This window comes from Crocodylus siamensis, chromosome 13 (genome assembly GCF_052110815.1).
Source record: "Crocodylus siamensis isolate JL-2025a chromosome 13, ASM5211081v1, whole genome shotgun sequence".
NCBI classification, from domain to species: Eukaryota; Metazoa; Chordata; order Crocodylia; family Crocodylidae; genus Crocodylus; species Crocodylus siamensis.
In genome coordinates this window covers 3,311,171-3,334,865 of record NC_143407.1, presented here as the reverse complement: position 1 = coordinate 3,334,865, position 23,695 = coordinate 3,311,171, and the positions used below count along the sequence as shown (strand labels likewise).

At 44.9% G+C, this 23,695-nt stretch overlaps 1 protein-coding gene and 1 long non-coding RNA gene across 2 annotated transcripts; one reads left to right on the top strand and one right to left on the bottom strand.

The window, feature by feature from the left end:
* Positions 1 to 1,043: 1,043 nt before the first annotated feature.
* Positions 1,044 to 20,746, top strand: LOC149853678 (complement component receptor 1-like protein). Its single transcript, XM_090025149.1, has 14 exons — positions 1,044 to 1,227; positions 3,211 to 3,402; positions 4,690 to 4,789; positions 5,979 to 6,064; positions 7,308 to 7,520; positions 8,830 to 9,009; positions 10,412 to 10,511; positions 11,604 to 11,689; positions 12,950 to 13,159; positions 13,896 to 14,075; positions 14,740 to 14,946; positions 15,418 to 15,447; positions 16,094 to 16,154; positions 18,653 to 20,746. Exons 1-14 carry the CDS (start codon positions 1,128 to 1,130, stop codon positions 18,702 to 18,704), a joined length of 1,797 nt encoding a protein of 598 aa, XP_089881275.1. The 5' UTR covers positions 1,044 to 1,127; the 3' UTR covers positions 18,705 to 20,746.
* On the bottom strand, positions 16,093 to 23,194 carry LOC149853677 (uncharacterized). Its single transcript, XR_016438852.1, has 2 exons — positions 22,639 to 23,194; positions 16,093 to 18,000 (listed from the first exon to the last, which is right to left on the bottom strand). It is a non-coding gene; the product is annotated as an uncharacterized LOC149853677 (long non-coding RNA).
* Positions 23,195 to 23,695: the final 501 nt, after the last annotated feature.

Genomic DNA, 23,695 nt, shown 5'->3' with positions numbered 1-23,695 from the left:
TCTGCAATGCCCATGTTATAGACCGGTGTTTCTCAACCAGCGGTACACGTACCCTTGGGGGTACATGAGAGACGTGGGTGCTGTGTTTTGGTGTCTGCCGGCTCGGGCCAGAAGTTCTGGCCGTGCCGGCGGATAGGGAAGGAGACCCTGCCCAGTTTGCTTTGCCCTCGGCCATGGTGGAAAAAGTGGGACTTGGCTCGTAGCAGTGGCACATTGTGTGTCACGGTGGGACTTCCAGGTTCACTTTTGCCACGTCAACTGTAAGGTACCGAAGGCTGACAACCAGTGTTCCAGACCGCTGCAGTGAAAGCTCCCATGTGACCAAAATACTGTTTAGATGCTGCTGAAGGGAGCAGCAGGGCTGGGATTCCTGTTGTACAACAAAGCCGCTCCTTTCTCATCCAAAAGCGCAGCCGTACGGTACGTGGTGCCATGCTGCGCGTTCAGGTGTTTCCTATGCTGCTCCCTTGCAGTGTGTGTGTGTGTGTGGGGGGGGGTGTCTCTGAGCCTGGGAGATCAAAAAAAAAGCAGGGAGGCACCCAGAACTGCAGCCTGGCCGCTGGGTCGTACGTACTCCGGCTGCTGGCCAGGCTCCTAGCCGCAGGGGCCCGGTGGCTGCAGTGTCCCTGGCCACCAGGGAGGCAGCAGCCTTGCTGGCTCCAGACTCCCTACCCCACCTGGGGTAGCCTGGCACGGGCGTCCCCGGGGCCAGGCATCAGTGGCACAAGGTGAACCACAGAGAAGCGCTGTGGCCGCGCGGGAGCTAATCCGGGTTAACTGAGCTGAGGGTCTCGCCCACGGCTGCCGCCTTAGGGTCTTTTCTCTCCCCCCTGCGCTCGCACCCAGCACCGCGGCACCCTCCGCAGCAGGTGCGATCGCACGTGGTCGCCGACCCCGCCCCCTCCGCTGCGCCGGCCAATGGAAGCGCGCGGGCCCCGCCCACCAAGCGGAACGCCGAGGGGTACGAGGCTTTTTATCCCTTCCCGACGCCCGTCCTAGTCGCCCCGCGCCTGCGCGCTGCCTGGCGCCCGGCTGCCATTATGGCGACTTAAGACCTTCCCGTCGGTCGTACTGCTCGCCCCGCCCTCTGCGTCAGAAAGGGGGCTGCTGGGAGGGAAGCGGGCGCCATGATGGCTCGCAGCCGCCTCGCGCCGCGGCTGGACCTCACGCTGCTGCCCGCCTTGCTGCTGCTGCTGCTGCTGCTGCTGCTGCCCGGCGCCGCGCGCGGTGAGTGCGGCCCGGTGCTCGCCCGGGTCACGGCGGCTCCCGGGAGCGTCGGGCCCCGCCCCGCGCCGTGAAACGTGGCGGGCCGCGGCTGCCGCGTTCGCCCCTGGAAGTGTCGGGGCCTGGCTCCTGCCCGGCGGGCGCTGGCCGAGAGGCGCCTTGACCGGGTGCCACCGGCGGGGGTAGTGAATCGCGCCGTGAATGTAACGTGCAGCAGCGCCGCGAGACGGCCCCGTGCCCGCCGGGCGTGCGTACGAAAGCCGCCCGCGGACTAGCGCTAGAGTTGGTTCGCTGCTTCCAAGCACTGCCTAGGAGGCTGGCTCTTTCAGGCCCTGGAGAATTGTTTTTTTAGCGTGTAATAGTATAGCCAGCTTAAACACGTTCGTGACTCCCCAGCGAAGTGCGTGATGTACGTACCGTGTAGCAGATGGTGCCACAGCACGGGCCAGCATCGGGACCCTCGGAGGTGCTGACTGAAGGAAGGCTGTTTCTCGCCGAGCCTGTCCAACTCCCTGCTGCTTCCTTTCCTGGGCAGCGAGGAAACCAGTCCTTTGCCGTCTTTTTAACGCAGTAATGCTCCAGCTCCCTGGGGGGGCCTTAAATAAGTTTGTGTCAGGGTGCTGCAACGTTGGCACTGTTAGGTGCGCGAACGTAGTTTACAAGGCAAACCTAGGGATTGCCCATAGGTATCTGGAGTGTCAAAAGCTTTCTGCCTGTTGCGGTCTTCTTGAGTTCTTTGCCACACAAACCGCTCTGTTGTTCTGTGGTCAAAAAAGGAGTGAAAACTAAGAGCAGGGGTTTTCCAGGGTGTCCAGGGATGCCACAAGACTAAGGAGTACCGTGAGCCTAAAGAAGGTTGAGAACCTCTGCGTTAAGCCATCGCTAAACCAGCTAACTGCTGTCTTCTCTGGTTCCCCTTAATCCCCTTGTAAAGAACAGATGTATATTGACCGTATATCGCATCAGCACCAATAAAAGGAAAATTAACGTCATCATCAATCAGCTTTTTTTGGCTAGCGTAGCTAATAATGTTACCGATTAAATACTGTGTTCCTGTGTGCAGCCACCGCATGTGCCCAGACACTGCGGAGAGAAGCATCTGGCTTGTAAGTCTGTGAGGGGCATGGGGCAGGGAAGGGTAATGGGGGTGCAGAGCAAGGCCCCCTACAGTAAGGGAGGGAGTGGGGCAGGGGTTGCCCAGCCAGGGGGGTGAAGGTGACCCCAAGGGCTGGAAGCAGGATTTGGGGGAGGGGGGGCTGAATGCACATCCTCCTCCCCAGCAGGTAAGTCTGTGGAGGAAGGGATGGAGGGAGGGGGGCAGTGGATCTTTAAGTTGGTAATGTTAAGTTTCCTTTTATCGGTGCTGATCCAATATACAATCAAAATTTCAGTGCACCCCTATTGTCCATTGCTGCTTTGGTTGTTATTGCTATTCCCCCTTTGTGTGCTTTGCTTAAGATTTCAGGCCATGACTCTCCAAAGAACTGAAGGGCGTTAGATGCCCAGATCCCACTGAAGCTCTGAGGACCTGTTTACAATTCCAGCCTCCGTACCAGTCAAGATTTCCTTTGTTTCTTTGCTTCCCGCTAAAGTTACTGTTTTCTTCTTTGATAGGTAATTGTGGTCTCCCTGAAAGGTTAATAGGTGCAGAGCTAACGGATTAAGGGCTGCACGCCTGGCCTTGTGCGTGGCAGGTGCATGCAGCATTTATTGGTGACGTTATTGGTTACGCCAGCCAAAAAACGCTGATTGCCAGTCTGATGCGCAGCCAAGATATCCAATCTCTATTGTCCAGTGCTTGTCTGGCTGCTTTTCCTAGTCCTCCTTTGTGTGCTTTGTTTAAGGCTTCAGGCCATGATAAGGATGTTAAAAGGTCCTCAGAGCTTCAGTGGGATCTGGCCATCTAACAACCCCAGCTTCCACACCAGTCAAGATCTCATTTGTTTCCTTGCTTCCCACTAAGGTTATTGTTCTTTTCTTTGATAGGTGATTGCGGCCCTCCTGACAGGTTACCCTATGCAGAGCTAAGGGAGGAGTTTAGAGATAAGACCACCTTCCCTGTTAACAGCTCTGTGCGATACGTTTGTCGCCCAGGGTACAGGAGAGACCCTTTCTTGGAGGACACTCTAACTTGTCGTGCAGGTTCATCATGGTCACGTCCTGAAAAGTTTTGTATAGGTAAGTTCCTGTTCCCCTCACTCCCTTGTGTCAGAGAGAATGACTCAAGTGGTTGCTTTTAGAGTGGATTGAGCATTTTGTAAGCATTTAATTTGGGAATTAAAAGGGATGCTGATTTGTTTCTTTTCCACCAGAGTTGTGTGGAGGTGGTCCTAAGTAAGCATGCAGAGCTGTTAAAGTTCAAATAGTTACGTAGTTGATGTGACTGGAGACCCTAAGTTTGAGAACCGTTTACTTATGGCTTGACTTTTCTGAACACTAAACCTTGTACATTTGCCCAGGTTGCAGTGTTTTAAAAGGATAAGCTTAAGCTTAGTGATCCATTTTTTGAGGTCATTTACCAAGACTTAACTCCCTTCTCCCCTGTTTTCAAATATAGAATTATTCTCCCAGTATCTGTTCTTCTGTGTGCATGGATATCGGGCTGTTCTGGGAATATGCCACATGGTCTCAGGTGCACAGTTACTGTACTAATGCTTTTGGGTGACAAGCAGCCTAGACCACTACCATTTGGTGCAAAAATAACTCTGAGTGTAACTAGTTTACACTGGTATGGCAGGGTGCGTGGAACGTAGCTGGATAGGTGGCATTCTTGTGACCCAAGTGGCTCAGTCTAGGGGATGTGCTGTGCTTGTTGAACCTGAGCAACACCCAGCCAGCACCTGTTTGAAATCGATGCCGGGAACAAGCGGGAGTGGGGGAGAGGAAAGTAGGCGCTTGATTTCAGTCCAAGGGGCTTATGGCTTAGAAACCTGAATCTGAATATCAATGAAGTATGAATGCTGCTTTTTCAAAGGGAGTAAATGATGAGTGTGAGTGCTTCTGTCAAGGAATATTTGCAGGAGTAGAGGAAGGCTTGGGGTTCTGGAGAATAGAAGAGGGAAGTATGGGGACACAGGTAGCTGTGGGGGTCCAGTTCAGGGGCATCAGGGTGCTGAGATGGGGTGTTTGGGAGGATGAGTAGGTGGGTTACTGTTGGGAGCTGTTTGTCAGGCCAAGAGGTCCCCGACCATGTGTGCCAGGCTTGCGGGGGGCCTGAACCTCACTTCCTTCTTCCTACTCCCATGCAAGCTGAAGGCTGGGGTCCCTTCTCTCACTGCAAGATGGAGTGTAATGGGTTGTGCTCAAATGAGGAGGGGACTGACCCCTCCACCCCCTCCCTGCCCCAGCGGGAGGAGCAATCTGGGGGTTTCTAAAAGCAACTGACATTCAAGTCTTGGACAACTAGGAAGTATGACGTTAAAGGTACTATAGGGATGCCTAATTCCCGTTTGTGGTTGCTTTCAGGGAAGCTCTGTGGTCATCCAGGAGACTTGCCAGATGGTTCCGTTCATATAGAGACTGACCTTAGTTTTGGTTCAACAGTGACATTTTCTTGTAATGAAGGGTAAGGATTTCAATGAATGCTTTTCCTTCCTCTTGCTTGTACTACTGTGTTTTTTTGGAGCCAGCATTAAATTAAGACTTAATCTTTTAGTAGAATATTGTAGACTTAGAAATTTCTGGAGGCTGTTTGCAGACGAGGTTCTCTGGTTTAATCCGATATTTTTATTAGTCCCGTCCCTGAAGGCTATTGTGTGTTCTTGAAGAAATTGCACTTGTCTTGTATGTCCAATTTGAAAAGATTGAGTCTGGTGTTTCCATTATAAAAAGTGGGTGTCTTTTTGTGCTTTTTAAGATGTAATATTTAAATCTTACAGTTTTAGCAACCCTTTTCAGTTTACCAAAAAAAGTCTTTGTTCAGGCATAAATTTTTTAATTCTGTGAGATACTTTTAAAAATCTTTTTTGTTCCTACTAAATGAATTTAGCGTACTTTAAATGCATTGAGTACAATCATAATAGCTTTATTGTTGGTTTCTCTAGATCTGTGGTTCTCAGCATTTTGACACTCAGCTCCCTGGATCCTCTTGGAACAAGTTAGCTCTTAATTTTCACTTTTTTTTTTTTTTTGCCTACAGTAAAACGGATCAGTTTTTTTTCTATTGCAAAGGACTCAGAAACACCACAATTAGGGATTTCTGTTTAAAGTATCTGGGTTCTTCTTGTAAGTCACATTTATGCCCCTAACATATTGTATGGCATCCTGCAGCACCCTTGAAAGGATCTCAAGGCACCCAGAGTGCTACGGCATCCCGGTTGAGAATTGCCATTCTAGATACCTGACAACATTATGGTCCTGCTTCAAACAAATGAAGACAGAAGCCCAGAGATTTTAAATTGTTGGTAACTTCCCCCCGCCTTTTTTTACTGTATATTCATGCTGCTTTGGTAATTGCAACTGTGTAACCCTCACCGTGGCTCACATCTTGAAAAACAGATCTTCGTCGACTTATGAGTTAGAATCGCTGTTTTTATGTGCAGTTCTTCTGGCTTCGGTGTTTGGAATACTTGGCCAAAAAGACAGTTTTTCTTGGCAAACATAATTGCAGCTTAAAAACTTGGTGCTGCTGCTTCATTTGTTGGTGGGATAGAAGTGTATTCATGTGTATGAGCTGGTGGTTGGGAGCTTCCAGTAACTTAGTTGAAAGGGTTTTCTGTTTGTTTTGTTGTTGTTGTTGTTTTTCTCCAACTTAGGTACAGATTAATTGGACCACAGTCTGCTCAGTGTGAGATTGCTGGCAAAGGTGTTCGTTGGAATAAAGAAATTCCACACTGCGAGTGTAAGTGAACAGTGTCTGTTTATACGTTTTAAGAGCAAGTTCTCATTTTGCTACTCTATGCAACAGATAAACTACGTGAAAGGCAACTGATGACTAAAGAGAATGAAGTAGCTTCTTAACTATTTTTTATGAGCTATTGGATGCTGTGTGTAAGGCTGTCCAAGTTATGGTAGCTAGTGTACATGGGCTAAATTCATACTTTTATTGAAGGATTTACCTTTGTACAAATTTACCTTTTTGAATGATCCATCACCATGATTAAGTATGGGTGAATGGATCACTGGAAGTTGTGATTGGCCTTACCTAATTCAAAGTGTCAGATTGAATCGCAGAGCAAAGATTAATAAGGTAACTGTATTTTCCATTGAGCACATGTTGCAGACTTTTAGTCCTTTGAATTGATAAAATGCCAGCCTTGGCATCATTGCCTGAAGTTTTCATACACAAATCTTTTTATCCCCTACAACCATGACACTGTCTATAGAATTTGTTTGTATTGCCACTAGATTCTTATTTTGTAATTAGCTTTATTTGCAAATAATGTTAACATGAATCTGCAGCTTATTTTTTTTGTTTTTCATGTTCTGGCTGTTGATGTGTTGGGGAACTAAGCTTAACCTTGTGAGAGAATTTTACAGTGGGACTTCAGGAAATCATTAACGCAGTCCTTAAAGGGTGTAAATACATAATGTTCTCAGAGAGATTACTTCAGCTATTTGGTTTTTTTTGGAAACTGTCATTGCAGAAATGTTAATAGAATACTGTTTGTTTTCAGTTCTGTAATGAAACAGCAGTGTGTGTTGGTGTTCTTCAGCATGGTTTCCACACTTCCTGTTGACCATAATAGCATTACAGTTATCAATTAATTCTAATAGAAAAATCTGCGTTATGTTGTACATTTCCATTTTTTCTTTATTCTTTTTGATATTTTTGGTGATGTCCTAGATTTTTCTGTGGCCTTTTTTTTTTTTTTTTACTACACTAAGACAACTTATCGGATGCGTCATTTAATTTGGGGGAATTGCTATGTATAACCAGTATTCTTAACATGATGTCAGTTTGTCTGTAGTAGATACCTTGGCAGTTCATTCTCCTTAAATATTGCAGGAAAAATAGTTAAACCTGTTGTAATTAGTTTTACTTGCCTGAATGACTGTGCTGTTGCTTATAGATACTGTACCTTGTAAACTTTTGCTGTGACTTCTTAAACAACGGTTTTCTTCTTTATTTTAATATCTTGCAGCGATTCCATGTTTACCACCTCCAGACATAGAAAACGGGAAGCACTCTGGTGAACAGGAAGATTATACCTATGGGGCATCAGTAACTTACCGGTGCAATGATGTGCCGAGAGGTTCAGTCCCTTTCTCACTTATTGGGGAGGCAACTATTTATTGTAGTTCCGATAAAGATGATGATAATGGAGTTTGGAGTTCACCTGCCCCTCAGTGCAAAGGTGGTTATTTTTTATGTTGTTTATTCTTTGTATTCATCTCTCTCTATAGTGAGAAGCTCTTCAGTTTGGTGATCAAGGGGGATCCTGGCTTTCCCTGATTTTTAAATAAATCACAAATTCTCTGACTAAAAATCCCAAAATCCATGATTAAAATGAAAGGTCCCCAGGCTCTGCTGGGGCCCCCACTGCTATGGCTGTGGGGCTAGGGACCTGGGTTTGCAGCCCCTTGCCCTTGCCAGGAGGCGAGGGCTGCTGCAGCAGAGCAGATCCTGACTCTGCCTCCCCACCCCCTCCTCCACCCCACAGCTGCCTGCCTGCTACGGGCTCAGGTGTGGGGTCTGACCCCTTGCCGCTGTGCATACTTGCAGGGGGGACCTGTGCCCGCCTAATCAGTGTGTGAGGCAAGGGGCTGCGTGCTGTGGGCTCCTGCTCTGCTGCCCTTCCCTGGGGCCTCTGCAGCCTGGCATGTGCAGCCCACTACTGGCAAGAACAGCAGGGCCATGTAGGAAAGCTGCCTGTCACTGCATGCTCTGTGCTGTCTTGGCCACGCATCCCTTGCACACGTGCCCCAAACATGAGCAGAGAGAAATGTCAGAAGGTGGACATGGCCATTTGGATATAGGGAAGTAAGTGATACATTTCTCTTCCGGAACAAAATGACATGCTGTTTGGAATGTTTTCCTGTCCTGATGGGCTTACCATAAAGCCCAAGGCAGCTCTTACTTCAGTCACATACCCTAAATGCTGTATTTATTCACACGTACACCTTTTTCCAAATTCAGCTGCCGGAAATTGGAGTGTGTATTTTAAGCAAGTAACGATGGCAATAGCACGTGCTGTCTCTGCTGGGGGAAAGCAAAGACAACTCTGTAAGCGCCAAATCGGGCTCCCTAATTGCTGCCTGTGGACGCTTACTCTTTCCCCTTAGCTGGTGGAGGGGAAGGGATGGGCTCATGCTGCAGAAGCTGCTACTCTGTTACAGCTACATAGCAGTACTTTCAAGGAAACATCCTTTTTCCTTCATTCTGCCTTTCAAAACTGAGGCATTTCTTATTTGGGGGCACATTTTATATGAGAGAATATGGCATTATTTGCCTGGTAGATATTGATCGTAATATACTTTATAAAGGCTCATTTAAAACACTTGACCTTTGTTTCTTTCCTTGTCCAAGTCCTAGGAAATGTGTTGGAGGAATACTTTTTAAATTTGGTTCACTGAAAGTAAAAAATCCTGTTTGTGTTGTCTGTAAAATAAAAGTCCTGTCTACAAATTTTTCAGAGCTTTCTGTTCTTTTATACTTTCTTTCAGTGGTCAAGTGTCCAGAGCCAGCAGTTCCAAATGGGAGAAGAGAAACTGGATATTCACCAAACTATATTTATAAAAGCAAAGTTGCTATTAAATGCGTTCCCGGCTATGTCATGAGTGGAAGTGAAGTGATTGTATGCCAAGAGGATAATACCTGGCATCCTGAATTGCCAGTTTGTATACGTAAGTATGAACAGGAATTGAATTTCTCATCAGTGATGCAGTGAATCCTGCACAGATTATCTGAATTGCAAAATGAATCCGGTATGTTACCTGAAACCAGCAACTAGATGACCTGAGGAATGATTTGTTTGGCGAGCGAATGTGTATGACAGAGCTGAATTGTGCTACTGATGTGAACTGCATGCTTGTTTGCCAGGGGGAGGGGTTACGGGGGGGGGTTGGCCAACTGAAAAATACCTTTTTGTGTCAACCTTTTTTGGGTTTGAGATGGGATTTTGCAGGCTGTGTACTATAAGCTGGCATTGTGCATATTTAACATGCCGACATCAACCTAAATACAACTGCTCATCGAGCGTTAGAATAGTGTTAGCAGAGTACTGCTGGTGTATTTGTAAATGTGAGCCTGTAAAGTACCTCCAAAGTGTGAATGAGGGCTAGTGACCCTCTTGGTGGAGCAGACACAACTCTCTTCTCCCTTCTTTTCCAAAATGTAGAAGTATTCTCCCAATATCTTTTTGTCTGTGCACCTGGATATCCGGCTGTTCTGGTAATATGCCACATGGTCTTAGCAGCCCAGTTACTGCACTAACCCTTGTTGGGCGGGGGGGGGGAAGCAGTCTAGACCACTACCACTTGGGTGAAAAACTAACCCACGGTATAACCAGTTTGATATGATCACAGGAAATCTGGAACGTAGCTGAACAGGTGGCATTCTCGTGACCCAAGTGGCTCGGTCTAGGGAACATGCTCTGCTTGTTGAACTTGAGCAACACCCAACCAGCAGTTGTTTGAATTGGGCGCTGGGAAGAAGCTTGGGGGGAAAGTAGGCACTTGATTACAGTCTGTTTCAGTCTAAGCAGCTTACGGCTTAGAAATCTGAATCTGAACATCCGTGAAGTGTGAATGCCGCTTTTTACTAAGAGAATAAATGATGCGTGTGAGTGTTTGTGTCCTGGAATATTTGCTGGAGTAAAAAAAGATTTGGGGTTCTGGAGAGCAGAAGAGTGAGTATGGAGATGGATAGTTGTGGGGGTTCATTTTGGGGGCATCAGGGTGCTGAGATGGGGTGTTTGGGAGGATGAGTAGGTGGGTTTGTATTCAGTAGCTATTTGTCAGCCTAAGAGGTCCCTTGCCATGTGTGCCAAGGCTTGGGAGGCCTGAGCCTCGCTTCCTCCTCCTTGTCCCCACACAAGTTGGAGGTCTGGGGTCCCTTCTCTCCCTGCGAGATGCAGTGTGATGGGGTGTGCTCAATTGAGGCGGGGTCTGCCCCCCCCCCCCGTCTCAGGGGGAGCTGCGATCTGGGGGTTCCTAAAAGCAACTGACATTCAAATTTTGAAAAACTAGGAAGTGTGAATTTAATATATTTTAGGGACACCTAATTCCCATCTTTGTTCCCTTGCAGGTAAGTTCTGCGATCATCCAGGAGACCTGCAACATGGTACCATTCATATAGAGACTGATCTTGTTTTAAATTCAACAGTGACATTTTCTTGTAATGACGGGTAAGCTTTTCAATGAATGCTTTTCCTTCTTGTACTACTGTGTTTTTTCAGCCAGCATAGTAGAGTATTGTAGACTTAAACATTTCTGAAGGCTTTTTGTGTGTTCCTGAAGAGTCTGAAATTACAAGGCGCGTGTATGTCCAATTTGAAAAGGTTGAGTCTGGAGTTTGCATTGTAAAAGAAGTGGGTGTTTTTTCTGCTCTTTAGGGTTTAATATTTTGACTTTTCAGTTGCAGCAGCCCTTTTCAAAGGTAGTCTTGGTTCAAGCATTATTTATTTATTTATTTTTTTTAAATTTCCAAGAACTACTTTAAAAAATCATCTTTTGTTCCTACCAAAGAAATGTTGTATATTAAATGCATTGAATACCTTCTTAGTAGCTTTTCTGGTTTCTCTAAACGGGTGGTTCTCAAAACTTTATACTTTTTATACAAACCTTTTATACTTGAGAACCTCGTGGATTTACTCAGGGCACCCCTTGGAACATGCTGGGTCTTAGTTTCCACTCTTTTTTTTGCCTACAGTAGAACAGATCAGTTTTTCCTGTTTCAAAGAACTAAGAAACACCGCAACTATAGATTTCTGTTTAAAGTCTCTGGGTTCCTCTTGTAAGTCACAGTTGCGACCCTAAAATGTGGTGTGGCACCCTGCAGCACCCTTGAAAGGATCTTAAGGCACCCAGGGTGCTATGTCACCCTGGTTGAGAGTCACCATTCTAGAGACCTGACAATGTCAAGGTCCTGCTTCAAACAAATGAAGACAAAAACACCGAGATGCTAAATAGGTCAGTTTTTACCTTCTTTAACAGTATATTCATGCTGCTTTGGTAATCGCAAAAAGTGAGCCACAGTGAGGGTTACACATCTTGAAAAACAGACCTTCATTGACTTTACGAGTTGGAATCACTGTTTTTATGTGCCGTTCTCCTGGCTTTGGTGTTTGGAGTACTTGGCCAAATGGAATTGCAGCTTAAAAACTTGGTGCTGCTGCTTCATCCGTTGGTAGGACAGAGGTATATTCATGTGTATGAGCTGCTGGCTGGGAGCTTCCAGTAAGTTATTTGAAAGGATTTCCTTTTTTTCTCCTTCTTAGGTACAAATTAATTGGACCACAGTCTAGTCGATGTGTAATATTACACAAACAACTTGTTTGGGAGAAACCAATTCCACACTGCCAGCGTGAGTTAAACAGATACTGTTACATGTTCTAAGAGCAGGTTTTCCTTATGCTATTCTATGCAGTAGGTTTACTGTACATTAAAGAAGACTCATGACTACAGAAAATGAAGTAGCTTCTTAACTATTTTTCAAGCTAATGGATGCATTTGGGAGGGCAGGACTGGAGTAAGGCTATCCAAATTATGGTAGCTACTGTCTACGAGCCAAATTCAAACTTTAATTGAAGATTTTACCTTTGTACAAATTTCTTTTGAATGGTCCATCACAGTGATTAACTCTGGATTAATGGATCACTGGAAGTTGTGATTGGCCTCAGTCTAATTCAGAGTGTCAGACTGAATCAAAGGAAAGTCGCATTACTATAGGGTAACTGTCTTGTTTGGCAGTATTTTCCAGTGAGCACGTTACAGATTTTTAGTCCTGTGAACTGATAAGATGCAAGTCTTGGCATCATCAACTGAAGTTTTCATACAGAGATCTTTTATCCCCTAAGACTACGAGATTGTCTATAGAATTTGTTTGTATCGCCACTAGATTCTTATTTCATAAGTAGTTTTATTGGCAAGAAACGTTACCATGAATCGGTAGCCTTTTTTGGTTTGTGTTTTTATGTTCTGGCTATTGATGTATAAGCAGCTATGCTTAACCTAGTGAGGGAATATTACAGTGGGATTTTAGGAAAACATTATCCGGTCCTTAAAGGTGTAAGTACATAACGTTCTCAGAGAGATGACTTCATCTATATGGGTTTTTTGGGAAACTGTCATTGCAGAACTGTTAATAGAATACGGTTTGTTTTCAGTTCTGTAATGAAACAGCAGTGTGTGTTGGTGTTCTTCAGCATGGTTTCCACACTTCCTATTGTTGACCATAATAACATTACAGTTATCAATTAATTCTCATAGAAGAATCTGCATTATGTTGTACATTTCCATTTTTTTTCTTTATTCTTTCTGATATGTTTGGTGATGTCCTAGATTTTTCTGTGGCTTTTTTTACTACACTAAGACAACTTATCGGATGCGTCAGTTAATTTGGGGGAATTGCTATGTATAACCGGTATTCTTAACATGAAGTCAGTTGGTCTGTAGTAGCTACCTTGACAGTTCAGCTTCCTTTTAAATTTTGCAGGAAAAATAGTTAAACCTGTTGTAATTAGTTTTACTTGCCTGAATGACTGTGCTGTTGCTTATAGATACTGTACCTTGTAAACTTTGCTGTGGCTTCTTAAGCAACGGTTTTTCTTTTAATATCTTGCAGCAATTCCATGTTTACCACCTCCAGACATAGAAAACGGGAAGCACTCTGGTGAACAGGAAGATTATACCTATGGGGCATCAGTAACTTACCGGTGCAATGATGTGCCGAGAGGTTCAGTCCCTTTCTCACTTATTGGGGCAGAAACTATTCGCTGTAGTTCTGATGCAGAAAAAAATGGAATTTGGAGTGCACCCGCTCCTCGATGCAAAGGTGGTTAATTTTTATAGTTTATGTTGTTTATTATTTGTATTGATTTTTCTGCGGTGAGAAGCTTTTCAGTTTAGTGATCAGTGGGGATCCTGGTTTCCCTCATAATCAGTCACAAATTCTCTGACTAAAAATCCCAAAATCCATGATTAAAATGAAAGGCCTCCTGGCTCGGCTAGTGCCCCCCCCCTCCCCCCCCACTCCACAGCTCTTGCTCCCCCAGCCCTGCCAGAGGGGGGAGAGCCCCCACTGCTATGGCTGTGGGGCTAGGGACCTGGGTTTGCAGCCCCCTGCACTTGCCAGGAGGCGAGGGCTGCTGCAGCAGAGCAGATCCTGACTCTGCCTCCCCACCCCCTCCTCCGCCCCACAGCTGCCTGCCTGCTACGGGCTCAGGTGTGGGGTCTGACCCCTTGCCGCTGTGCATACTTGCAGGGGGGACCTGTGCCCGCCTAATCAGTGTGTGAGGCAAGGGGCTGCGTGCTGTGGGCTCCTGCTCTGCTGCCCTTCCCTGGGGCCTCTGCAGCCTGGCATGTGCAGCCCGCTACTGGCAAGAACAGCGGGGCCATGTAGGAAAGCTGCCTGTCACTGCATGCTCTGTGCTGTCTTGGCCACGCATCCCCTGCACACGTGCACTAAGCATGAGCAGAGAGAAATGTCAGAAGGTGGACATTTGCCACTTGGATATAGGGAAGTAAGTAAATTTTTCAGAGCTTTCTGTTCTTTTTTACTTTTCTTTCAGTGGTCAAGTGTCCAGAGCCAGCAGTTGAAAATGGGAGAACAGAAACTGGATATTCACCTAACTATATTTATAGAAGCAGAGTTGGCATTAAATGCCTCCCTGACTATGTCATGAATGGAAGTGATGTGATTGAATGCCAAGAGGATAATACCTGGCATCCTGAATTGCCAGTTTGTCTACGTAAGTATGAACAGGAATGGAATTTCTTATCAGTGATGCAGTGAATCCTGCACAGAGTGTTTGAATCACAAAATGAATCCGGTATGTTACCTGAAACCAGCAACTAGATGACCTGAGGAATGAATTGGTTGGCTGGCAAATGTGTATGACTGTTAAAGCTGAACTGTGATGCTGACATGAACTGCATGTTGGCTTGGTTTTTTGTGGGGTGGCGGTACGGGAAAGGGGGAAGGGATTGGCCAGTTGAAAAGTACCTTTTTGTGCCAACCCTTTTAGGGTTTGAGATGGAAGTTTGTAGGCTGTGTGCAATAAACTGGCTTTGCGCGCGTTTAACATGCCAGTGTCAACCTAAATATAACTGCTCATCACGCCTTAAAATAGTGTTGGGAGAATACGCCTGGTGTATTTGTGAAAGTGTGCCTGTAAAGTACCTCGGAGTGTAAGTTAAGTTAAAGGCCAGTGATCCTCTCAGGGGACAAATGCCATTGCAAAGTCACTAAGTAAATGGAGATGATGATAATTTGGCATTTAGTGTCAATTGATGCCCTGCCTGCTTCTGGGAGGTTGCCCATGGCATGCATGGCTGTCTGTTTCTGGGGTTGTTTTGTACAAGCTTGCAACTGTAAGTTCAGGTAAGGTTACTTGAGTTTTCTTTGTGTGGTAGGCTCAACTCCTACTGGAACTGCCCCGGTCATTCCTCATGGAAGAATAATTCATGGACCAAAGCCACCATATGCTGTTGGACATAGCATTACAATTGAATGTGATGCAGGCTACACATTACACGGGGAAGCTAATATTCAGTATGTTGGTGGAAATCAGTGGAAGCCTGGAATTCCCTCGTGCGAGTTAAAGCGGGGGTTAAGTACAGGTAAGTCAAAACAAGCAACGGTCCACGCACACAGACACAAATGACTCCCTTTTTTGTGGTACTGTAATACTGCCTGTGGGTCAGAGATTCCTTTGCTTGGCGTGGGGGTGGGAGGAGGACACATTCCCAGTTCTGAAATATCATTCATGTAAGTTTTTTAAGGCATTTTGAGAAGTGAAAGGCAGCTGTTGCAATATTTGTCAAAAGGCAGAAGTAATTTTAAGCTTACTGATTCCTTTGTTACCATAAAAGCTGTGTGAAAATTGGCTCGCTACAAGATGTGTATGTGAAGGACTTTTATGTGCCTTAACTGATTTTTTTTTTTTTTTCCCCCCCCTTTCGTAAATCCGCAAAAAGCATTTAGTTTGTAGGTTATAACCTCAAAATAAATATATATTTCCTGTAGCCTGTGTAATTGGTATGCACGCAATTTTTGTGATGATTAATTCACTTAACTTTTTTTTATTTTAGGTCTAATCGTCGCCCTCTGTGTTGTTTTTGGTAAGTAATTTCCTTTAAACTGAATAGGAGATGCAGTGAAGCCTGTTCTATTTCTAATCTGCTTATGGAGTATAGCTACTTTTCAGTTGATAGTGTGTGATTGTAAGGGTGACGTGGCAACGTTGCTTTTGAAATGCATGTGTTATCTGGAAAGTGTGCGTGCATTCCTGAAAAAGAAAAAACTGCTTGGCTTTTCTTAGCAATGGAGAGTATCAATATGGTGTCTGCTTTTTGCAGGGGAAGGAGGGGAAATCAATAGGTGAGAGAAATTAAATTCCAAGGCAGGTTTTCACTTTTCCACAGTATTGTGCTCTATTGTACAAAGAACTAGAATGATGTGGGTTCCGAAATAAAAGATTATCTCGTGGACTGACACCTCTTTGCTCAGTTTACCCAACATCCTCCGACCACAGGGTGGATGATTTTAGTATTGTGGAGACACCTTCTGAGCACGAAAAAGTTGTGTTAAAGCAGGCTTTAGTAAACCTTCAGCTGTGAGGAAGAGCTGCGTGAGTCTGCGATTAAACAGCTACAGGCCTTCTCAGGAAAGTCACGAGGGTCCCTCCCGAAGCGCTACAGTCTGGAACTGGTCTGTTCTGTAAGCCCGTGGTGAGCCTGACATCAGACTGTCTTGTTTTTCTTCAAGGTGGCCTTGGGTTGTCACTGGCAGGATATGGGGCCTATAAGAAATGGGGTGCACAGAAAAGGTGAGTAAACCGTGATCGTCTCTTAGTGTCTTTGCTCTGCCCCAGTATATTGAGCTTTACCAGCTTCTGTTTTTAAACACCCGAACACATCAGAGGAGTTCTGGTTTTGTACCTGCTGTCTGTAAAGTTTCAGAACATATTCAGTCCTTCGTTGCTGGCTTCTGATCGTTATCCCGTTGTTGGCTAATTTTATACAGGTTTACTGCAGTGCAGAGTGTTAAGTGCATTTAAGTTGGATTTGTGTGAAGATCACTGCTACTCCTCCCAGAGGAAGATTAAAGTTTTCCCTTTCTCTGCTTTGCAATGCACCAGTTGTTCCCCAGTAAAATTGGTGATGGCCCTGATTTGTGCTGTGTTCCATCACTTATGAAGCTTTGGCAGCATGAGGGCAGCAGCTGTGCCACTCCACAGTTGCCCAGTTGGCTGAAAACTCTGTGGTGTACTGCTCCAAAAGCAATGGATTGCAGGTGAACTAGAGTTGGTCACAAAAGCATATGGTAAAAAGAGCATGCAAACTTCTGTATATGAGTAGTTACAGTTGACTTAAGAATAAGTTGCATTTTTCAGTGTTTTTCTTAGTCGAAGGCTCCTTATGAAGGTCTGACGCTCATGGTTCTTTTACATGAGGCCCCATGGAGCTTTGAAAATTGTAACAAGGTTTAAACCCATTTGTGTTTTTGTGGTGGAATTGAGCATTTGGTGTGTCCTGTGAACACCGTGTTTTGTGTGATAAGAGTGTATGTGCATGTGTATTTTCACTTTTTTTGGCTGAAAAATTGTATTAAGTGCATGCTTAGTCCTTTGCAGCAGAAATGTTGTCACTTGAAACCGTGATGGACATCTTGCAGTGGTTATGTACCAAAGGATAACATTGCAGATTTATTTTCATGTCAATACGCTAATACCTTAAGTTATCTGAAAATGGTTTTGATTTTTGTGAAATACCTTTTGTAAGTTAGGAATATTGATGTGTGACATGGACCTGGTGGTTTTGGAGCTCTTGAGTTGGGTGCCTTCCTATTGCTTGTTGCCGCTGCTGCTGTTGGTCTTATGTGCAAATAGTCCAGTTGTACTAGAGCGTGAACTACCCTTTTGTTTCTCCATTGGCTTTGGCACTGTCCTGAGGGGTATAGTGCTAATATGCTGCACTGATTCTGCTGTGAAACGTGTTCAGTCCACAGTCCTATCAGTCTGGCTTCTTTCAAAACCACAACACGTGCGCTTGGGTTTCCTAAAATAAATCCCCAGAATGATTTGCTTCCAAACACTGGGTGGAAAGTGACCTCTTCCAGGACGTCTGATAGTGTGTCCAAAGTCTGGACAGATAGACCAAGTCATTCATGATTTGCTTCATTATTTTCCCTCCTGGCTTGTCGCAAAGGGTGTATTAGAAAACATCTGATACTGCTTTTTTTGGAGAGGTGGTAAGATATACTCATGTACAGTTTAAGTATTATGTAGATAGTTTTCTGTCTTCTGTGCATTTTTGCAGTTTTGTTCAGCCTGGAGCTTAAAAAGTTTCCCTTTCAAGTCAGTGTACCACTTGGAAAGGTTCACAGCTGCTTAGTAGGATGTTTCTAATTGAGTCTGGAGGTGAGTTTTGCTGCTGCTGAAGGGGTTACTGGCCCTTGTCGTGTGTTTTGTGAGGAAGAATCCATGTCTTGAGTCCACTGTCTTAGATGCAACACCTACATTGCTAACTTCTTCTTAATTATAACTTGTAGTTCTCAGTATGCAGCTCCAAGAATGCCTCCTGGTCAGCAGTTTAGGGCAGTAACACATACTTGGCCCTTTCGGGGTGTGGGAAAGGAGACATTTTCTATCTTTCAGTTCTCACGATTTTTTTCTGGAAACATAATTAAAAAATGCAAGTCAACTGTTGTTTCTTGAACAGTCTGAAAGTCTGCTGTACTCTTTGGAATGCATGAAAACAACTGTTAGTCAGTTGGAGGAATACCTAAAATGTCAGTCCTCGGGCGCTAACCTGAACCACACTTGACTACACAGTTGAAAAGGAAATTTTCTCAGTTCCATTACGACAGATTGTGGTTCTTCATCTGTGTGGTGTTCATGTGCCTGCAACAGTCTTTCAGAGTAAGGGAGTGGCTCACTTCTTAGCTAATCAGAGTTGAGAGCAGAGTTTATTTTATGCCGTTTTGCAATCTCTAATACTGTTATGACACAGTTTATTCAGTAACTGAATTTAATCTATGCTGCCTGATGTGTTTCTAGTATTCAGGTGTTTGCTAATTAATCAGTTCCCCAACTATTAAACAGAACAGCATGAACCTATTTACTGATGGTGCACTCCAGAGAGAGCTAAAGTTTAAGTACTTATTATGTCTGTGAAATATCAGGAACAGAACACTTTTTGCACTACTTCCTCCTTGTAATGGTAAAACTAGGGCACTGTTTTGCAGATCACTTATTCACATATTGAACAGGATTTTGTGAAAAATAGGTTTTTGACTCTTAACAGTACTTATTTTTGTTCACAGGGAATCTGCCCTCCGGACATCCACCGCTCAGTACAGAACTTGTAAAGCATGATTGATCGTTTTTTGGGGAAGTTCAGTGAGCCTTTGAGAGATGGTAAAAGGACTGTACTGCAATGACTCTCCCAGCAGTGTGGTGAATGAAGAAAAGTGGACCACGTGTACCCACAGCAGGAAGAATAAAAGACTATGAAAGCAGCCTAAAGGTGCTGGGAGAGGCTGTCTGGAGCCTGGGGTGACAAAGGGCTAAGCAGCTGCCAGGAGAGGTAGAGAGCAGGGCTCCTTCTTGGTCCTTTGTTGGTTTGTTTGCACAAGCCTGCAGGCTCTGTAAAGCCTCAGAAAGGTGAGGCCCAGAAGGGAAAGTGATAGCTTATTTGTTTAACTTTCTTTGCTTGTTTTGCATTGCTGACACGCCTCAGGTGGCTCCTGGCCTCTACTAGCCTTGCTGCAGCAGAGGTGAGGGCCCTGGAGAGCAGGTCCTTAGCAAAGGTGAGTATGGTCAGCGTCATTGGCATGGCCAAACATGGAGAGCTGTGATCTACCCAGAATCTGTCCTTTGCGGCTTACAAGGTTTAGTTCCTGCTTTCACCAGAGCTGAACATGTCACGGCAGAATCTTTCCCAGTCATGATTCTTTCCTGTATGGGTTGATGCGTTTTAAGGAAGGCGAAAGCCTGTCATCCCTTTCAGCTCCATCGGTTGTCTTTGTCTCCTCGTAATTTTGTCTGTAGCCATCTCTAGCTAGGAAGGCATGGTTTGCATTTGTACTAAACAGCTTCCGCCTTCTCAGTGTTGCTGTCCTTACAGAAGAGACTTGAAGGAAAGATGACTTGGATGGGCCTTAACATGACTCCTGAGTCCCCAAAAAGATTTTGACATTCAGATGTCATGCTTTTAAAGCACTTGAATTCCTTTATTTATTCTTTCTGAAGAAAGCCACATCCGTTCCTCTATGTGAATATTTTTCCACACTTGCTGCCTTAAATTTGCCAAAGGTAATATATGTTTCAACACTAAATTATTTATTTCCCTGCTTTTGAATACATTGTGGATTGACTTTGTAGTTGTTTTACCATTCTCACTCCTTCTCTATTGGGGAAGCTTTCTTGTAGGCTGCAAAGAACCCAATAGAAGTCGCTGTTGGAAATATCCTTGTTCAGGTTTTAGTTTATGGTAAACCGATTTAAAAAGCACTTAAGTGGTGTGCTGGTACATGTGCTGGTAACTGCCCTGTAAACCAGGATTATTAGACTGCAGGGATTACGAAATAATCCAATGTTCTAACGAACTTCTAAAATTCTGTCGCGTGCACCTACTGTGTCTCGGTGTTCAGATAAAAGATCAACCAAAGTTACTTCACTGACATAGGTGACAAAATTATTGGATTGGGCTTTCTTATACTGGAAGTCGGTCTTTGATGTGTACGGTTCAGTGTAAAGTCCCATGGCCTCCCAGACAAGTCTGCAGACTTCAGTTTGAAAAGGAGCTGATGCCTGTGACTTGTATTGTAATTTCATTACCAATATTGTGTGTATATTCTGGCAGGCTCGATAGACAATTCAGCCAGGGACTGACTGACTTTTGGTATAAACTCAAGTGGTTGAAGCCTTATTTATCAATGTAAATGCTGGTTGTGCTCTTGATACGGATGTATATAATAACTTAGCACTCTGTTTATGGTTGTGCAATATGATTTAATGTCATTTAAAATGTGCTGTGTGCAAAATTATGCAAGGCTTTGGGCAGGTCTCAAAGTGAATATCTAAAATCCTAATTTATCTTGTTTCTGCTTCTCCATACTGAGGCCCTGACCCTGCAGAGACTTGCACAGGGAGTCTGTCCAGAGTCTTTGCAGGGTTGAGGCCTTGTCAAAATAGTTTAATTTCAGGAATTGTACTTGGACAGTGTCTCTCTAAATACCTTACTGAGGAGGATACTGTAGTTATCCAGTGATGATACAGGTATCTAGATCCCACCTACAGTGCCTTTTACCATACTGGTTTTGATATGTATATGCAAACGATAAAGGCTTATTAAAAGTTCTGTCTCATGTAAAGTGCAGTAATAATGTCTTACTAATAAAGAAAAGTGCATCTTATTAGTGACAAGTGTTTTGTCGTTTATTTGTCCCTTGATCAATGGATATTCTGTACTTTTTCAAAAAAGTAGGTTCTGAAATTGTGTGGTATTCTTGACATAACTGAAAAGTTAAAAAAATTGAAAGCCTGAGTGGACAGAGAGAGGCCTCTTTGATATTTGGGTGCTGAAGGGGAGTTTATCTGCCCTTAAAGACACTGAGCAGTGTTGTACTGACTTCAGTGAGAGTTGAGGGTTTGGCTGTCTGTCTGGAAACTGTATCTCTTGCATTTAGGGCCTCCTTATTTGAATGTTTGGCACATGATTTTTGAAAGAAGGAAGTGAACAAGAGAATAATGACATTGCTGTGGCATTAGTGGATCATGGTTACTCTAACCACCTCGTTAGGATGCCTGTGTGTAAGCCCCTGTTAACCCTCAAAGGACCTTTTGTTAAACTAGTACAAGAGGACAGCCCGATCTTTTTGGATCATAATGTTATGGTCGTGGTCACTTTTTTTTAAATTACAAATTGCATTTAGCTTTGCTTTCCCCCCCACCCCTGGCATATACATGTATAGGGGTGACACATAAATTTAATCAATAAAATCTTTTCAGTAAACTCAGAGTTCAAAAGCGAACTGGGCAGACGCTATTATGACGGCTGGGGAAAAATGTGGCAAGGTGGATGCATCAAGCATGTGCTAATACAGCATGGACTGATGCAGGAGGTTTATCATTTGCTTTCTAATCTGTTTCAAGGATGATTCTAAATTCAGATCAGGTAATCTACCCTGAAGTGCTGACATGGGAGTATTGCATCGGCATAGTGAAGCTCACAGTATTTTGATTATTGCAGTTCGGTCCAAGAGGTACTCTTAGCACATTGGCCTATAGTTTGTGTCAACTTGAGCTGGGTTGAAAGAAATGTGTGGAGAGGGTGTAAGAGTAGGTTGAGCTAAGGGACTGAATGAAAGAAAAGTAACAGTTCCCCTTGATAAATTTTGAAAGTTTTTTTTTTTTAGTGCAGGCAAAGGATGTTCCAGATGAATGATTCTACAGCTGTGGCAGCAGAAACAGCCCCTTGCATGCACCCATTTATTCAGTGGAGCTTGTGTTGTGTCGAACCTGCTCATCACAAGACCTAATCCTTCAACTAACAGTATTTGCCAAAGCATCATGGATGGTAGGTAAAGGCAGTGGCTGCTGCTATTCTACTGGTACTTAGTTATCACTTGCAAAATGATGGTTAAAGCTGTCTTCCTAGTTCTAGCGGAACATAACTGTCCTGGCTTTGCTCTTAAGATAGCCTGTTTCGGTTGCCTGGGGTTTTGCTTTGGGCAGAATATGATCGCCCTGTTAACAGAATGAACAAGCTGAATGCAGTAAACTCCAATGTCATTTAATTCCTGAATTTGCCATTCTGATGGAAAAAGTAAGGATTGTTCATCTCCTTTCCTTCTCGTTATATAGGCCTGAATTACTTAGACAGTAAAATAAATGAAACATGTTTATGAGAGTGTGTGTATACTGTGTGTGTGTTACACCAGTTAGAAATAGCCAAATGCTGTTTCTACAGGAACTTCCAGGGATTTTTATACCAAAAGGTGATGTAGAAATGTGCTGTGAAATAATTGCTTCTTAGTTTGAAAGGGAATCTTGGGTCATGCTTGGTGCAGTCCCTGCTCTTTCCTATTTTTTTGCAGCGTGTTGCTAGGTGAGGAACTTCCTGCACTTCATCTGAAACCTGTTCAGGTATAAACTACTTCAGTTCACAGAAGACTTGCAAAGTGGACTGATCTTTCAGAGGAGTGATAGAGGGTCTCCTCCAACTCTGGAGAATCCAGTGTACGCTTGGAAACATTTAGCATTTCATGATGGTTTAAAAGGGGGAAAGAAATGTTAAGTTACTCACCAGTCGGTCTAGTGTGAAAAACACATCATCTCCACCTGGGGGCAAGATCCAGTAGGAAGTAAGATTTGGTTTTGTAATGAATCTGGATCGGGGTGTGACTATCTGCATCCAGCGCACGGGGCTTTTGGGCAGGGCCTGACACTAAATGTTGGGGCTCAGACCCCCATGGAGGAGGTGGGCTGACGGCAGAGGGGTGAGCGACAGCTGCACTGACCCTGCTGTTCCCTAATGCTGCTGGTCCAGCTGCCAGAAGTGAGTTTGGATCGGGGCTCTGCGGAGCCTTGTAGTCCTGATCTGGCGGGGGTGCGGGTGGAGGGGCCAAAGCAGTTTGACACCCCTGATGTAAACGTTTTGGTGTAATTCTGAATTGTATGTCGTGAGGGAACATGCTGGCTAGAGAAATAAAATGATATTCAGGTAGGTAAGGGTGAGATGGCAGCATCGTACTTGCGCTCGGCGTGCAGTGCGTTCGCCATAGGAAGATGCGAACTGCACCTGGTGCGCGGGAGGAGGAAGCCTGTTTGCAGCAGCTGGATAAGCAACAGAAAAGATCACGTCTTTATTTGAGGCAGAGGCCAATACCACCTAGTACAATTTTTTTTTTTCTTGAAAAGAGTTGCTCAAAGTCGGTGCCACTTCAGAGGTGCACACGGTGGTCTCCCGCGTTCCTTTTGTTCCTTCCTCCTGCAGCCCTGCCAGCGGGCGTCTGCACAAGAGGCATCTTGTGGCGAAGGGCGGGTTTTGGTCCCAGGCATTGCAGGACCCTGTCCCCTCCGGGCCCCGATCCGCACCCGGACCTTTGCTCAGTGGCACTGCGTGAACCTGCCCGAGGAACTGGGGCATGGGGCTCGTGCCAAAGTTGGTTGCAAACCACCAGCGGGAAAAGGAAGTGCTGCCTGCCAGCCGACGAAGAGAAGGCAGACCTAGCCCGGGGGCAACGTGGAGGGCGGCAGAGTAGAAAGGCCGAAGCAGGGGCGCAGAACAATCCTCCGCGTCGCCAGTGCTGTTGGCAGGAACAATCCCTGCCGGCACGGCGGCGGCACGGGGCGGGGGCACC

Coding starts and splice junctions, on each gene's coding strand:
- LOC149853678 (XM_090025149.1), top strand. CDS start 1,128: ATGATGGCTCGCAGCCGCCTCGCGCCGCGGCTGGACCTCACGCTGCTG. Junction 3,403..4,689: donor TCCTGAAAAGTTTTGTATAG/GTAAGTTCCTGT, acceptor GGTTGCTTTCAG/GGAAGCTCTGTGGTCATCCA. Junction 13,160..13,895: donor ACCCGCTCCTCGATGCAAAG/GTGGTTAATTTT, acceptor CTTTTCTTTCAG/TGGTCAAGTGTCCAGAGCCA.